Source organism: Papaver somniferum, chromosome 9 (assembly GCF_003573695.1).
Source record: "Papaver somniferum cultivar HN1 chromosome 9, ASM357369v1, whole genome shotgun sequence".
Classification (NCBI taxonomy): Eukaryota; Viridiplantae; Streptophyta; class Magnoliopsida; order Ranunculales; family Papaveraceae; genus Papaver; species Papaver somniferum.
In genome coordinates, this window is record NC_039366.1 from 18,969,885 (window position 1) to 18,987,533 (window position 17,649).

At 36.1% G+C, this 17,649-nt stretch overlaps 1 protein-coding gene across 1 annotated transcript; it reads left to right on the forward strand.

The window, feature by feature from the left end:
* The first annotated feature begins 14,540 nt into the window (after positions 1-14,540).
* Positions 14,541-17,429, forward strand: LOC113313502 (pectin acetylesterase 6-like). Its single transcript, XM_026562286.1, has 12 exons — positions 14,541-14,888; positions 14,974-15,056; positions 15,212-15,341; positions 15,423-15,496; positions 15,706-15,792; positions 15,869-15,993; positions 16,086-16,146; positions 16,269-16,313; positions 16,435-16,512; positions 16,624-16,729; positions 16,851-16,996; positions 17,150-17,429. Exons 1-12 carry the CDS (start codon positions 14,666-14,668, stop codon positions 17,282-17,284), a joined length of 1,293 nt encoding a protein of 430 aa, XP_026418071.1. The 5' UTR covers positions 14,541-14,665; the 3' UTR covers positions 17,285-17,429.
* The last annotated feature ends 220 nt before the right edge of the window (positions 17,430-17,649 follow it).

Below are 17,649 nucleotides of genomic sequence, written 5' to 3' on the forward strand. Positions count from 1 at the left end.
GGAGACAAACCGAACACAACAGAAGGCTTAAAGGAGAACCTGCAATCACCTCATGGCCCCAAATGCGACGTATGATGAAGGTTCGTTTCCTCCCTCGTGATTTTTCGCAAAAACTCTTTCAAAGCTACCAACAATGCTCGCAAGGAAGGAGATCAGTTAACGAATACACCGAGGAATTTTACCGGATTGGTGCAAGAGTTAACCTCCCCGAAACGGAAGACCAACTAGTTTATAGGTACATCAGTGGTTTGAGGCCTGAGATAAGTGTGAAGGCATGTACTTGCAGACGATATACACCGTAGCACAAGCCGTGGCTCTTTCTCAAAATATCGAGTGTCAACACAAAACAGGGATTAAAGCTGACTACAGAGGGAACCAGAACTATAAGGCTGTGTTGGAACCAATGAATGAGGGTACCTCAGGACCTTTTTCTAACAACCAGCAACCATTGTCAGAAGGAAAAATACCTTCCTTAGAGGCATCTGATGCTCCAACAGTAAAGAAGAACAACAATCCTTATGCCAAACCAATGGCAGATGTTTGCTATCGTTGTAGACTTCCGGGACACCACTCAAACGAATGCCCTAAACGACGACAAACAACATTCGTTGAAGGCGACGACAGCAATAAGACGGAGACAAAGATAACGGAGGAAGATGAAGAAGTTGATCATGTTTATGCCGATGACGTTGGAGCATCCATCTTAGTGGTAAGGAAAGTGTTACAAAGTAACGGTACAAAGAGAAGGGTACTCCTGACTCCAAAGATTAACGAAGTTACTCAGCGAAATAAGCTTTTTGAATTCAAGGGCATCATTCTGGAAAAGGTATGTGACTTTATTATAGATAGCGGGATTACGGAAAATCTCATATCGTGGAAGCTAGTTCGAGAACTTGGCTTACCAATGGAGCCACATCCTCACCCCTATCGTGTTGGCTGGATCAAAACCGGGATGGAGACCAGAATTTAGCGGGTGTGTAAGGTTCCGATTTCTTTTGGAAAGTTTTATCGTGATGTTATCATTTGTGAAGTTATATACATGGATTCATGCCATGTTCTTTTAGGGCGTCCATGGCAGTATGATGTGGATGCATTGTTTCGAGCCAAGGCGAATACTTACGAATTCTATGGGAAAGGAAAAAAAGTAATGTTGCTGCCAACAAAGAAACAACAAGTTAGGGAGGAGAAGGGAATGCTTCCCAATCTGATTATAGGCGCTGGAAACTGTGGCAATAATAAGGTTGGTGACAGTAATAGAGGTAAACTCGGGACAAGTTTAGCCGCAATGGGGAAGCCTGATACGGGATGTGTCTAATGGAGTTTCCTAAGTATCGCAGGATTTGCACATCTCTCCCTGTTTAATTAGGGGTCGAATAAAAGGGAAGATATTAGAGAATATTAGTTATTCTTGTTAGGTATTAGATATGAAGGGTTTTGTTAAGTTTGGTAAGAGTCTTAGGTTAAGACTATGATAGGGTTTATTGAGGACTATAAGTACCATTTCGTTTATCTCTTGTAAACAGCTTTGGCTCGTCTATCTTGATAATAATATTGATTTGAGTTTTGGTTATAAACCATTGCCTTTAACTCTTGGATTAGAGTTGTTATAGCTCCTATATTAGAGTGAGTTTGATGTTCTAAGGAGTGGATTCTCCTTGTGTTACTAGCTTGTTACGATTGCTTCCGCTTCCCTCTCTCAATCCTACTAGCAAATATCGTGCGAAACCTTAATTTCCTAAAGATCTTCATGGCACAATTATGGAAACAAAATAAAATATTTAATGATGAAAATCAACGATATTATGCATTTTTATCTCCGAGAGGTAATTTAAGAAATATCAGACAGGTAATTACGCTAGAAATATTTATGTAAATATTTATGTAATTACGCTAGAAATATTTATGTAAACAGTGAATATATGATATCTTTAAACACGCATGAAATACTAATTATCTCTATCGTATCTCCTTTCTAACCGTGTTTCATTATCTGTCGAGATGCTTAAAGGAAACAACATGATCTCCAATAGAAATATATCCAAAATATTAATCATGAGGGGTTCCAATCATGATTAATATCATCAAATTAAACAAGGACCAGAGCAGCCTATGCTCTGATACCAAATGTTAGAAAATTCTTTATGCGGAAATAAGATAGGATCAAATACCTCTGATCATTGTTGATTTAATGAGAATTAATAGAAAAAGAACCTATGAAGAAATCCCAATGAAGAATGCAATTCCAATCGCTTCATGATGATCCGTAGAACACAATAAGTAAGAACAATTATTACAAAGTCTGTCTACACTCTATTGTTCTTTATTTCTCTCTGTATGATGGTTACAAAATTGTAGAGATTGTTTTCAGTGAGTGTATGAACCTTTTCTTGATCTCCTTAAATAACTCTTTCATCAAGAGTCACAACAGACATGAGAACCAATTCCAAAAGACACATACTTTCATGGGAACAAACACAACCTTAGGTGTAGAGACATGTCATTTAGATGAAAACCATTACATATGATGATAAGGCACATGGGCCAGATCATTGTTTTTCCAACAATATTTAGAAAAATTATAAGAAGTTTCAGGGTTCAAGGTATTGAGAAGGGTTTTTCCAAGAACCGTTTTCGGGGCACCATCCCTTTTTCGTGGGGACCATCATTTCAATTTCATGAGGTCATTATGAAGTAAACCATAGGCCTATTCCTATACACCATATCAAAAAAATTATTTGACATACTAGGTAGCATGGCAAGCGAGTTGCGTCATTATGGGAAAACCACTAAGCGATACAAATTCTATGTCACGCCCCTAATCTTAAACCTGCTTAGCCAATAGGATTATAGCCTAATCCTGAAGTAACAACATCTAGATAATTGTTCTTAAGGAATATAATTACATAAAGTAAAACAAAATTAATTCTGAAGCTCTCTGATAATTTATAGATGAAACTCCCAAAAGATTTTAGTATAAATGTGTATTGTTTTACAAAATAACAAGAATTCATATATATGAAAGATACAAGAAAACGTCCTTAATCGAATATCGTTTTAAACTACTGAAGAGGATGTCTTCAAGTACACCATCTCTTCGGAAAACGGATACTGAAGTGGGAACAAGTGAACACATCATCCCAAAAGGGTGCCCAATGGAAATGTATAACTCTCAAGTAATCACTAACATGCTCCACAGTACTAAAGAATATAAATTTGAAGAAAACAAGAATAAACTAATCATACAACAATTTATGCATTACGAAGCAAGTGTCACTCCAACCTCGCCAAACTCATTGGAGAAGACGACGCGAAAGCAACCCTAATCAATAATAATAACATCGTCCACACAGAGTGCTCATAAAAACCATGATTCAGAATTTTACCATCAAGATCGGAAAGTTAGTCAAACAAGCATAATATGCACACGAGTGATTTCCCTCAAATAAAATAATATATATAATATCATAACGGATGAATTACCGCCCTACTACTATAATATTCAAACGATGAGTTACCGCCCTACTATATTATTAAGCATAATATTATAACGGATGAATTACCGACCTACTAATGAAATAGTTATAATAATATTTAAACGGATGAATTACCGCCCTACTACATAATATTGTCGGCGGATGAATTACCGCCTTACTTAACTTACCTAAGAGCCGTGGGGAAACACAGACACTCCTTGCAGGGAAATCTCACAATGCATATCAAACACAACACATCATAGCAATACCATACATACAGATACAACATATACATCATATTCAAGATACGGGAAATAGAACATCACAGTATAGGCTATCATGCACTCAAATAGTACAGACTCATCATGCTCGCAGATAAAAGAAAGCTTAATGAATACAAGAAGGTTACAGAGTTCCCACCTGATTTGATGACAAGCCACGCCTACCTCGAGATCCTCAATCCACTAGTTCATCCTTTGATTCAATCGTTGTTAATAAAAACTAATTGTTAACCACACAAGCACTCTAAAGATTAGTCAAAAGGCTCATAAAAGGCTTATAACATAATCTTATACAATTCTCTAGTTATAGGTTAAGTGAACTATCTATGGTTCTACCTCTTATTATTCTATACCTTTAGTATATCTAAGAGTTTACTAATCCGATTAGATTGGTTCTATATTCCATTAGATATGTCTTATGAATATCAACAACCTTATAGAAGAATCCAAAGGCTAAATCGGACCATAAGATCCAATTCATTATTCAATAGTAGAACTGACCCTAAGCCCAAGTCTACTAAACCGGCCCATTAATCTAAAGCCCGGTCCAACAGGGTCAACTAACAGTCAAACTGACGGTCAGAGGTTGACTAACAGTCCTAGTCTAGGGTTAAGTCAAAGTCCGAGTCTTAGTCAAGTCAAATGGTCAACATATCAAGGTCAATTGGGTCAAACATGAATCGTACAGATGTTATCACTAACAATAAGTTCAACAATACAACTCCTCAGTTTTAACTCGCACTAACTCTAACATCAATCTTGATTACATTTCCATTCCATTCTCATTTGCGAATAACAATAGTTCCTAATACACTTCAACTAACCTCCAGTTCAACATCAACTTCTTTCCACATTGAGTCTCAACTCAATCACCCCTGTAATATCCTAACATTCATCTAACTCTTCAATTCAGTCAATACTTCACAATATCAACACCAGCTGCAACCTCAGCCCCATCTATGCACAATAAACACCAACATAATCTACAATTCACCCATTCACCCCATAACTTCCCAAGCCATCACCTTCAACTCAAAACCAAACTTCACACCACATGTATCTCAACAATACCAAAACTACAGTCATAAATCCATCACTTCTTTCCCTCATCTCTTCATCAATAACATTAACAGCTTCTTCATCTTTCATTCAAACTCAATAACCCTAATCTTCATCTTCAATCCATCCAAACTCTAACCCGTAACTCAATTTCCTAAAGAAACCAAAATTAAATCTTGCACAACTATTTCTATCCTAGTTAACAACAAACTCAAGAAATAATTCACCAATACAAACTGAACTTCATAAAAGAAATCAATCAAAATAGAAACCCTAAATAAAATATCTATTTCACCTTTTTATCGATTGTTCATCAGAACTGCTTCATCTCATCAAATCAATAACAACCCGTCAATTCCTCATCTATTAGCAACACTATATCATCATCAGTTCTACACGAAGCCTAACTTCAGGAACCCTAACTTCAATTCAAGATTAATATCACAACCTTCTTCTCCTGAAGCTTAACAACTTCAGTTTTAACCCCATCTTCTTCGATTCGCCAAGCTAGCTAATTTTCTATGAAAATTTCACACAAAATAACTCAGTTCTTCTGAACTGCGATCGACACAGAAGAAGAATGAAGAAGAAGGAAAGAGAAGAAGAAAAGAGAAATGAGTTTTCTCTTCGACAGGTTTCGGATAAAACCAACTGGTTTTACTACGACACCCAACATTTTGGATCTGGGCCTCCCGAGTCGGTCCAAGTAATTTTGCCCCTTCATACTTGTCCAATGATATCTTCTTCGCCCGGTATCCGAATGACACGCTCGAGTAGTCCATTTCGCCTAAATTTTCGAGACATGTCTAATGATACTAATTTCGTAACTAAATCGTTGTTAGATTAATTTCTATTAATTAACGTTCGTGTCTAATTAATCGGGTCAATAACGACTTAGTCGTTCATGACTGGTCTAATAGCGTTGACAAGCTTGGGGCTCATTACATTCTAGCGAACGAAATAGTGAATCTCATCCGCGATGGAGTCTTTATCGCTGACGCTATCATGAATATCGCTCGATATGATGTCTAGCGTCAACACTTAGTTCTTTATCGCATATAAATAGGAACGTTTCAAACTAAAAAACTACACCAAAATTTTTACACAAATTTTTTCTGTATTTCTCTATCTAATTTATATATTTCTCCCTTTCTTTATTAATCTAATTTATTTTTTTAAATTTTCCTCAAATGGCATAATTTCAGACCCAACTTGATTCGGAAACACAACTTGATTTTTCTGGAGTAAAAACCAAAGAAGTCTTCAAATTTTGTATATTAACCAAGTCCAAACTGCAACTAAGAGAAGGCAAAGAAAAGTTCAAGGCAAGGAAAATCAAGGAAAAACAAATTTAAAGACAAAGAAGAAGATAAACAATGGAAATTCTGTTCATGAGCGCATTGATTGGAAATTTTGTGAAATGAAGAAGATAAAGAAGATGCAGAACATTGTCCCGAATTTTTATTTTAAAAGTCTATATTTCAGATTATTATTCTCTAGTTTTATGTCTTTTAATATGACTATTAATGATTATTCGAAGTTTAATGAATTTGAAAATTTGACTTGTATTGTTGAAAACTAAGATGAATTTTTTTCTTAAATCAATCTTACATTTATAGAGTTACATTTTAGTTTAAACGAAGTAAGAAAAATATTAAAACTTAATTCTTAGACTTAAGTTCAATTAAGAAATTAAAAAATAAATATTGAATTATATTTGGGAAACCTTTTAAGATCTGGAGACAACTTCCAAATTGGAAGTCTTTTCCGTAGATGCGATGATATTCTGCACGACACCTTTGTAGAAATACCATCATGGTTTCATCGTCCTTCATGTTTGGACCTTCTTGCTGAAGTAAAACAACATACTTAATAACTTCCTTATTGATCACAGTGAAGCGATGACTCAACACTGAAACATCACGATTGTTAGGGTTCATTGTTTGTTCTTGAAATTTTCCGAAAATCCTTTCCCAAAATGTTTGGCAATTGAATGCATATGAGAATATAGTCTCAGTAAAATTTGGTAACCACCTCCTAATTCGACTTTGCATATTTACACGATTAGCAAGTCTTTGATTTTCGGCAGCACTTTGGTTTGCTACGAACTCAACCATGTTCATATTATCAGCCATGCTCTTTGAAGAATTGAAAGAGTGATGAAAAGATTCAGATATTGAGAAATTGTATAGAGATTTAGAAATTCTGGTGTGAGTTGAAATAAGTTTGAAATTGGGTATTTATAGGGGGGAAATTGTAGAGATATTTTTACATCTCTTCCTTGTATAATTCTCCAAAAATTTAGAGGTTTTCCACTTATAGTTGGAATTGGACGTTAAAGATCGTGGGCACCCTGCTTGTTATCCAATAGTATTAGTCCTTGTAGTGACTAAATTTATTTAATTTAATTTTCTTTTCATAAAGAAAGTGTTCATAATTCGTTCTAAATTAATATCTCGTTGGCCCTTGAGGTCACGAAGCTATCGAGATTTATCTGCATATTTTCAATGCTTTCAGTTTTGACATATAATTTTATTTTATTTTTATGCCTAAAGCAATCCATAGTTGGTGGTAAACATGTATGTCAATGAAGACTATTTTTTAATGTCGAAAGACATATTTCATAATGAGTATATGTCTCGAATTAATCGGATAATACTTAATGAAATTTAATGTTTTCGTTTACGAGATGAAAAAAATTCCACTATGATCAGGAGGAGACATACACTATCATAATCTTGTGTTAATTAACTTAAAAGTTATATCAATTTCTCTTCCCACATGATCAAACCGAAAAAGGCTATTACTAATAGTAGGTTTGAAATGTCTCATTTTGCTTTTATATGAGCGTTTGCCTCTTGAAAGGAAAATCCAATCATATACAGCAAAAAGTAGAATTTACGAATAAGCTAGAGATAGTACTTCAATAGAGTCTATCAAAAGAAGATCTACATTTTCATAGTTCATATTTATTCACTGGGAGATGGGGAGATGATAATACATGCGCGCTGGTACCAGTAATTCTGTGAAACTTTCAAGATATGCATACACTTGAGAATGTGGCATGGTTGCTAGTTAATATTGTAGAATATTCATTTACAGTAGCTACTGAAAATAATAAATGATGGTGGTTGTGAACCCCGGCCTCCAGGAATATAAACAAATGGGATTGGTTGGCATACAACCCAAATTAGGTTGGATTTATTTATCTATCGACGCAATTTTGGATCCAAAACTTAACACCTTACACATGTTATGCCTATTAATTACAGATTGGTGTATTCATAATGCGTCGTTATATGAGATATATGATCGTTGTAAAAACACTAGGATTGATTCAATAATCTTTTGTTCCCTAAATATAATGCATTTGGAATGATAATTGTTTGTACCGTGTATAAAATACACGGGAGGCCCGCAAATAAACACAAGGAGCCATGCAAGAAAGGTTAATTCCAGGAGTTATGCATGGCAGATTAATGCAGGAGGTTTCATGCAAAATTAATTCCAGGAGGTTTCATGCAAAATTAATTCCAGGAGGCATGCAAGGGAAGTAAATACCATTTATGTTTACTCACAATGAGGGTAAGACTGGAGTTTATAATTGTATAAATAGAGGGAATGTAATCCTGATGAGGGGAGGGGGGGGGGAATGGGAGAGGTAGCTGGTAGAAGAAAAATCCCATGTAATTCTAAATATCAATAAAATATCACTCCCCAAGGGGATTCGTCCGTGGATGTAGGCAAACCATGCCGAACCATGTTAAACTCGTGTCTCTCACCTTTATGCGATTTTATGTTTTTAACCCTGTTTTTATCAACAACACCAAAATCATCTTGTTTAGTGCCCGGAAATATTTCTGGGTGCAAACATTGGCGCCGACTAAGGGGATTCGTGAAAACAATCGTGTTTTACCATTGAGAAAAGCGCGGAAGTAATCATGCACGATTTCCATGCGAAAATCAGCGGGAAAAAAAAGGTTTGGATTGAAGAAACCGTTGCGAGGTTGAAGAAACCGTTGCCAGGGTTGAAGAAACCGTTACAAGGTTGGAGAAACCGCTGCGAAGCTTGAATAAACCGTGACAAGATGTTGAAGAAAGCGTTGGGAGGGTTGACCAAAGCGTGGCGAAAACGTTGAAGAAACTGTTACCAAAAGTTTCCGTTATCCATCCAAGCCGCCAGCTGACTCAACTCACAAATCCAAGCCGATCTGTTCAAGCTGCTTCATCTGATCTAAGATGTTTGAGCCTCTATCTTCAGCCAAGCCAGAAGCTGAGTCAAGCCAAGAACTCGGTTCACTTACTGCTCCATCCAGTTCGGTTATGTTTTTGTCCAACCGGATTCAGATCCGGTCCATTCGGTTCAGTTAAAATAGGTTCGGTTTCGGTTCAATCTGGTCCTGACCGTTCGGGTCAAACCAGTACCCACGTCAGCATCAGCACGCGTGTTTTATGAAAAACTTGTTTCTTCAAGAACTTCTTTGTTATAAGTCTGAATTGGGTGATTTTTGGCTCGTTATAATCTCCTTTGAATTCCCTACATCATTGAGGCAAAATTTTCTGTGTTCGAAAAACTTTTATGTACACTTGGAGCAGCAATATGATTGAATTCGAGGTTCGTGGATGGCGACATGATCGAGTTCAAGATTCATGGATGGCAACATGATCAACTTAAGTGCTCACCTTGCAGGTGAGCACTTAAGCCTTGCATTTATCGCGAGCATAAAATCTCGTCTTGCACGCGAGTATGAAAGACTTGCACCTTCGCAAGCATAAAGTCTCATATCAACCACGAGCCCAATGCCCAATATTGGTCCCAAGACTCGTACTCAACACAAGCAAAAGCTATCCTGCCCGAGCAGCAAGTGATATCCTTGTTTCGTTGTGAGCAAAAAGCATTGCCCCAGCCGCAAGCACACACTACACTCTACTCAAGACTCGACTAGATATCGAGCATCAAAAGTCCACCACGTGGCTAAAAGTCTCGCCTAGTACGTGAGCAAATTTTATTGCAGGTTATCACAGTTGGGGGCGTCTTTGTAATGTCTCTACTCACGCTTGGGGGCGACTGGCGAGTTACGTCATTGAAGATCGACGCGAAGGAAAAACAAAATTCTTAACCCCCAAAAAGTTGGAGGTTAAGAGGGGGCGATGTTTGTACCTTGAATAAAATACACTGGAGGCCCGCAAATCAATACAAGGAGTCATGCAAGGAAGGTTAATGCCAGGAGTTATGCATGGCAGATTAATGCAGGAGGTTTCATGCAAAATTAATTCCAGGAGGCACGCAAGGGAAGTAAATATCATTTATGTTTACTCATAATGAGGGTAAGACTGGAGTTCAGAATTGTATAAATAGAGGGAATGTAATCCTGTTAAGGGGGGAAAAATGGGAGAGGTAGCTGGTAGAGGAAAAATCCCATGTAATTCTAAATATCAATAAAATATCACTCCCCAAGGGTAATCGTCTGTGGATGTAGGCAAAACATGTCGAACCACGTTAAACTCGTGTCTCTCATCTTTATACTATTTTATGTTTTTGACCCTGTTTTCATCAACAACATCAAAATCATCGTGTGTAGTGCCCGGAAATATTTCTGGGTGCAAACAATAGCCTATGAAGGATTGATCTTGCATTCACACAAGAATTATGGTTGGGAACATATTCAAATTTGTAATCCTTGTAGGATTCAGATTATATTTAGGCAGCCACCTGACTCGATTATGTAAGGTTTAACAATCCTATCTGTGTTTTTAGAAATTTTGTATTTACGAACCAAAAATACGGATTAATTGGTTGATGTTATCAACTTTATAGGTCTCAATACACGCTTTACCAGCATAATATATTTTTTTCCTTAATTCTGAAGTTTAATATTATGCTTTGCTTAAAACTTGTCTATCTGATATAGACTAGAGATATGATGCTTGTTTTCTATAATACTCATATAGTTGAGTTATCATTCATAAATCGTCAGAAGTTGTACTCTTTTTCCTTCGTTTCGGGTTTTATCTCATGTGTTTTTCTTGACTAGGTTTTAATGAAGCAACTTCTCGTTAACATTTAATTTTCTATCAAAATATTGATATTTGTGCTTTTTTTCCTTCTTCCATTTGTTTTCCCATTGGGTTTTAGTGGTAAGGTTATAGCGGGGAAAATAAATTCAACATGGGTGGTCATCCAAGGGGGGGTTGTATCAATTTTGATTATTTGGTGGATTCCGACCATTAACTAGGTCCTTTTGTTATACCAACTCAACATAACAATCTCCTAGAAAATTTGGATGTTCTTTTGAACTACATAAGGTATGAACTTACAGTATTATATAAACATCTTGGCTCTTTTGTTGAAGAAACTCCATCAATGACTTCACCAAATCATCTTCAAGAAGCTAGCAATCCAAAAAGCAAGTCATTAATGTACCTAAAGAAGCGTGAAGACTCGAGAACACTACCATTAGAAGACTAACATAAAAGAAAACTTCATCAACTGGAAAAATTCTCACGAAAGAATTGCTATCTCCAGATTCAAGAAATTCGTTTATCGAAATTGGGAGATCTTGACTCAAAGATTTGCAAGCCAAGATTTAACTGAAGTACTTATCAGGGGGAGTATCAAATTAGAAGGTAGTTTACTTGGACTATCACGTGTACTTTTTTTCCTTCTTCAAGATTTTTCCCAATGGGTTTTCATTGTCAAGGTTTTAATGAGGCAACATATACATGTTCGTATTTGTACTAAGTTTACTCATAGTTGTACTCTTTTCCCTTCGATCATGTTTTGTCCATTCAGGATTTCCTGACAAGGTTTTAACGAGGCAATAAGCTTAGACACAATGTCATCAAGGGGAGTGTTATAAACGTGTATTTATGTTAAGAATATCTAGGGTGAATTTCATTTATTACTGGGATGCCCTTGTGCCTAACCTTATAAATAGAGTCTCTAACACAAATGAATAGAATTTCTCCCTCCTTCTTCTCTCTATTTTGTCTCTTTCTTTATTCACAAAAAATATAAGAGATTTTCCCTGTTAGGCCTATATATGTGGTATGTGTTGTGAAAATTAGCACCCTGATGGTAGCGGAACACAGGGTAACAAAAGAAAATTGGTGATTTGAACCAAACATAGAGAAATAGGAAAAACAAAGGATAAATAATTAAAGAACAACCACAACACAAGATGTACATGATCTACATTCACATACTACGTCCACGCAAACACCACCAGAAAAACTTCCATTATAATTAAAGACCATGACCTATTTTTTCCGCAACCCACAGAAGAACTCAAACAGAAGAGTTACCAAGACATACTCGAGAAAACCATCGAAGAAACCATAGAAACCAACTCTCCAAACCATTCTTGAAACCAACCTCATGTCTTGTCATCTACACCTGCATCACAACTACTAGTAACACAAAGAAACATGGAAACACTAGAAACTTCGTATAGGCCAAAGCCTTAAACCCGAAACACTAGAACACCAAAATCTTCTCTCTACAAGTTTTTCTCACATATTAAACTTCACGGTACCGCTCGATCCTCCCTAACAAAAAGACCAAGATCCTAAGCACAATGATATCACTCTTCCAGATTAGGTTGTCTTCAAACACACATTTTAGTCTTATATATAGAGAACATAAACTTATAACACGGTTGGATACAAATATGCTTTTGACTTCGATTTCGGGAATGAAACTATTTTGTTTTATTTTGTTTTATACAAATCTGTTTTTTATACAAGTCAGGAGTAAAACTATTTTTGTTTCACAAAAAATTAACTTTCCGACTTCCAGAAATCGTTTTGAAATTTGACAGTCAAATTGACTTTTGACTTTTTGACTTCTAGAAATCAAAAAACTATTTTTGACATGCTATCCAAACAGGCTATTAGCCCTTAGCAAAACTAACTCTAGGAATAAGTTAACCTAACTTGGAGGTGGTATCAATGCAGTTTGACCTGAAGCCGAACTAATGACCACCGAATCAATCCCACGGTATGAAGGGAATATATACTTATAACTTAGAAAAGCAGCAACAACATTTTCATGCACTTCGTGTTATCTCTTACTTCATCGTATGTTTTGTCTCATTACCCATGTTGTCGCTTAAAAAATTACAAGCGGAACAGGGATGGGTAATGGCTATAGGTTTTAGACACTATACGACCGTTGACAACAATCTTATCATCGTGTCCATTAATTTAGATACAACTATAAGATCATAAGACAGGTTGAGTTTTTGGATTACCAAAAATGGTGACAAAGTCGAGTATTTATAAGTGGGAATAATGTCAAAATGTTATGTGAGGATAATTAATCTGGCGAGATTGGGTATACTTAAACTAATTGGGGTATACCCAATAAGATAAAATCTGATCATTATGAAGTAAAATCAAGCCATCCTTTAACCTTGTATTTTCTAAATGGCTAATATGTCCTTGTTTAATTAACATTAAAAATTCTGATTAGGTTAATTAATTAAGTAGATTAAAACTTCTCAAATTATGAAATTGAGTTATGAAATTTTGTTTTTGATTGAACTTATTTGGGAAGGTTTTTGATGAAAAAAAATTTGTTTTGAGAAAATCTTTTGGAACGGAAATGAAAGCACACTACATTAACATTTCTAAAGAGGGGATCGCAAAGATGTTGTATGAAATCATACTCAAAATTAGATCAGAAATCAACACTTTCAGTTATGAAAGTATGAAAAGTCGGCAAGGTTGACGATGAAGATCTTGCCGATTATTTTTTTTACATACAAGAGACGACAGAAAAAAAGTCGGCAAGGTCTTCAAAAAATACCCTGCCGTCTGTTGAAAATACCCTGCCGGCTGTTGAGAAAAATGTATTAGTCAGCAAGGTTTTCAAAAAATACCCTGTCGGCTGTTTATTAATCGTCAAGGTCTTCAAAACCTTGTCGGCTATTGAAAAAATTTACAGTCGACATGGCTATTATGAAAAGCCGGCAAGATATGCATGTCACGACCTTGCCGGCTGTATTGGCCGGCAAGATCTTCAAAAAATACCCTGCCGGTTTTTGAAAAATTTTACAGTCGCTATGACTATTATGAAAGTCGGCAAGATATGCATGTTACGACCTTGCCGGTCGAAGACACAAAAATCATAATTTTTGATTTCTAACGTAATATAATAATTATATAACAATCAAATCACACAACACAATGATGGGTTTAAGTTTAGACATCACTTAGAGTCTTCTTTTCGTCGGCCAATGTTAGAAAATCAATGTTGAAGATTTCCGATTGACGGAAGAAATTAAGAGTTTTTTAATTTTAGGGTTTAATTTTCAGTTAATTAGTTCAAAGGTATTAAAGTAAAATCACCAATTTTGATCACCCCTTAACAAAAGCACTAGGTCCATTTAGATTTGGGTATACCCCAATTAATCTAGGTATACCCCAATCTCGCCAGGATAATTAATGTTTTTTTTTTGGGATTTCTTTATGCATGTATATCCGACAGATAATTAATGGTGAAAACGGAGAATCAATGGAAATCCAAAGTAGGGGTTGGTCAAATATAGAAGGATAACTGGTACTAGTTGTTTTTTCCTATAAGAGAAAGTGAAAATGATGACCCTATTTAATATTATTCATTCGATCAATCGGATCCAACTAGAAAAGATTTTATCTTTTAATTTTTTGAGATATCTCCGCCTCCTTCCTTGTTCCGTGTCTTTCCGCTTAATTCCTTCCTTCTTCACTGTCCAGTAATGGTTTTCTTTATCAAACCAAATCACAGAGCGAGCTATAACGCTTTTTAAAACACCGGTGGAGGGAAGTATTTGTGAAGGAGGAGGAGTTTATTTTATTTTATTTTTTAAAATGAGGTTCCTAAATTTGTGGGCATTGATTCTAGGTTTTGTTAGTTTAGTTGATTTTAGTAAGAATTGGGTGCCGGTTGAAGCTGGCTTTGAGGGTTTCAAGTTTGCACAAGAAGAAGCTATTTTTCATGTTGATGGAGATGGACTTCCTTCTACTTCAGATTCATCTGATCCTAAATTGGTTGATCTCACACTTATTCAAGGAGCTGCCGATAAAGGAGCTGGTAACATCTCTTTATTTCTTTCTTTCATCTCCATGACTTCATGTTTTGTGATGAGGATCTGTTGTTTGTGATTTTGCTCTCGTAGTTTGTTTAGATGGAACTCTTCCTGGTTACCATTTAGACAGAGGATTTGGGTCAGGGGCAAACAGTTGGCTCATCCAATTGGAGGTGAGTCCAACAAACATACGTAACAACATGCCACCAAATCAATATCCATAAATCTTAGTTCAGCCTCTACTTATTACACGTATGTAGAATATGTTTGTGCTGGTTTATTATTGGTTCTTGATTTGGAGACTTTTTATGGATGTCTTTGGTTCTAGGGAGGAGGTTGGTGCAATACCATTAAAAATTGTGTTTATCGCAAAACGACTCGTCGTGGCTCATCAAAATTTATGGAAAAGAAAATTGCGTTTACAGGAATTTTGAGCAACAAATCTGAGCAAAATCCTGGTAAACTCTTTTTCTACTGCAGGTGCACGATTATATTTCTTTTATTTTGTGATATCTGCAATGATTGTTTTTCATTTGCAGATTTTTTCAATTGGAATAGAGTCAAGCTTCGTTACTGTGATGGTGCATCATTTACCGGGGATAGCCAAAATGAGGTTGATGAAGTATCGATTGTACTATATAAACTTTTATAATCGCTTGGAAAAGGATAAATGGCATGATAAAACTCCTTTTCGGCAGGATTTCAATTTTTGCGTGTGAACCAGATTGTTCATTTATGCTTGTAATTCTTCAGCGTCATAGTTTTATTCCCAACTTTCCGTTCAGCTGTAAACACATAGCTTCTTCGCTTACGATATTGTAGGCCAATCAATTGTATTTTCGAGGGCAGCGGATCTGGTTAGCGGGGATGGAAGAGTTGATGTCCAAGGGGATGTCTAACGCCAACCAGGTTTGCTATTTTACCTTCAACTTTAACAATATCCCTTGTCACTGTCTTCAACCCTCATTGTTATGACTCACTGCAGGCCCTTCTTTCTGGATGCTCTGCTGGGGGTTTAGCATCCATTCTGCATTGCGATGAGTTTCGGGAGTTATTTCCATCAACTGTTAAAATCAAGTGTCTGAGTGATGCTGGATTTTTCCTTGACGCGTAACTACTAGAACACTTTCTGGCTTCACAAAAACTTTAGTCAAATTGATTTTTTCCTAAGGCTTTTCCTTCTGGACTTTCTTGTACAACAGGATTGATGTATCTGGCGGTCGAACTCTAAGAGATATGTATGAAGGTGTGGTTAGCTTACAGGTACTTGTGTTTAATATTCACACCATATGCACAAAAAAATTAGTGACCATATTGTCAATAGATGTGCTTACTTACTCATTTGATATGCTATTTATGCTTATGGAACTTGTATCAATTCTTAGGGGGTGGAAAAGAACTTGCCTCAAAAGTGTGCTGACCCAACTTCGGTAAGCTTTTCAATCTTTACTTGATGTAAATGCGTAAAATGCGTGGTATGGAAGATCTTAATATTACTGGCCTTCTCGTTCTCTCATTATGTCTCACGTTTGCTATCTTATATTTTACCAGTGCTTCTTTCCTCAAAACTTGATTAACAACATATCAACCCCACTATTTCTACTGAATGCTGCCTATGATGCATGGCAGGTAAATATACTTGATTCCTCTCAATAAGTTCATCTATCCCAAGATCCAACATGTATACTGATGCTGTGTGACATCATCGTCTATAACCTTATTTGATAATTTTCTTTTCAGGTCCGAGTTAGTTTAGCACCTTCATCAGTTGACCCTAAAGGTCTCTGGAAACAGTGTAAATTGAATATTGCAAATTGCAGTGAATCACAGATCCAATTCCTTCAAGGTGCTGCATCTTAGTTTATTTTCCCTTTAAGAACATTGAACATCATTTGAATGTAATGGTTCAAAAATCAAATCAAGTATGACTTTCAGCTAATGCTTGCAGTACTTTTACTATGAATCAGGTTTCAGGCATCAAATGCTCACTGCTGTAGACCAGTTCTCAAGGAAGAAGAAAAATGGAGTATTCATAAATTCATGTTATGCTCATTGCCAAAGTGAGATACAGGATATTTGGTTCGCCGAAGATTCTCCCCTTATCAAAAACAGGGTATATATGCCAAGCCTAGCTACTTTTTTTGTTAATATTATAGTACAACTATACAACAACATAATAGTAACACCTTTTTAAAATCATGCGTTTACTTTGAGGACATGAATCATAGGATGCTGGCTCACTGTAATTCTGTTTCCCGTAATGCAGGGTATCGCACAATCTGTTGGAGACTGGTATTTTGATCGTGTGAAAGTAAAGGCGATTGATTGCCCATACCCTTGTGACAAAACATGTCATAACCTGGTTTCAAAACATGTCATAACCTGGTCTCAAAGTGATTGAACTATTTTACCTTTTTCCCTCAATTTATTTGGCTTGGAATTGACAATCATAAGATACAAATTAACTAAGAGTTCGCAGAGGAAGGATAAGTAATCCCACCTCCATGATTCATGTATTCTTATACTGTAATGCTTGTAGAATTAGGCAAGGCATCATATACTTTCATCAGTACCTGATACTGTAAATTGTATTGTCATACAAGTTGTTACTGAACAAGTATTTATTATTGGTATTTGATTGTTACATCAGAAACTAAGCTTTTCCATTTCAGAAATTCAACTCAAAATAATTTTTGCTAAACCCCAACTGAACCTTACGAAATGGCTTCTTATTCTGGTATTTTTCAACCTTTTTGTAGCAGCAAT

Excerpts from the sequence above, each read along its gene's own strand:
- LOC113313502 (XM_026562286.1), top strand. The coding sequence starts at position 14,666 with ATGAGGTTCCTAAATTTGTGGGCATTGATTCTAGGTTTTGTTAGTTTA. Across the intron at positions 15,057-15,211 it reads GTTGGCTCATCCAATTGGAG|GGAGGAGGTTGGTGCAATAC; the intron begins GTGAGTCCAACA and ends CTTTGGTTCTAG. Across the intron at positions 16,997-17,149 it reads CTCCCCTTATCAAAAACAGG|GGTATCGCACAATCTGTTGG; the intron begins GTATATATGCCA and ends CCCGTAATGCAG.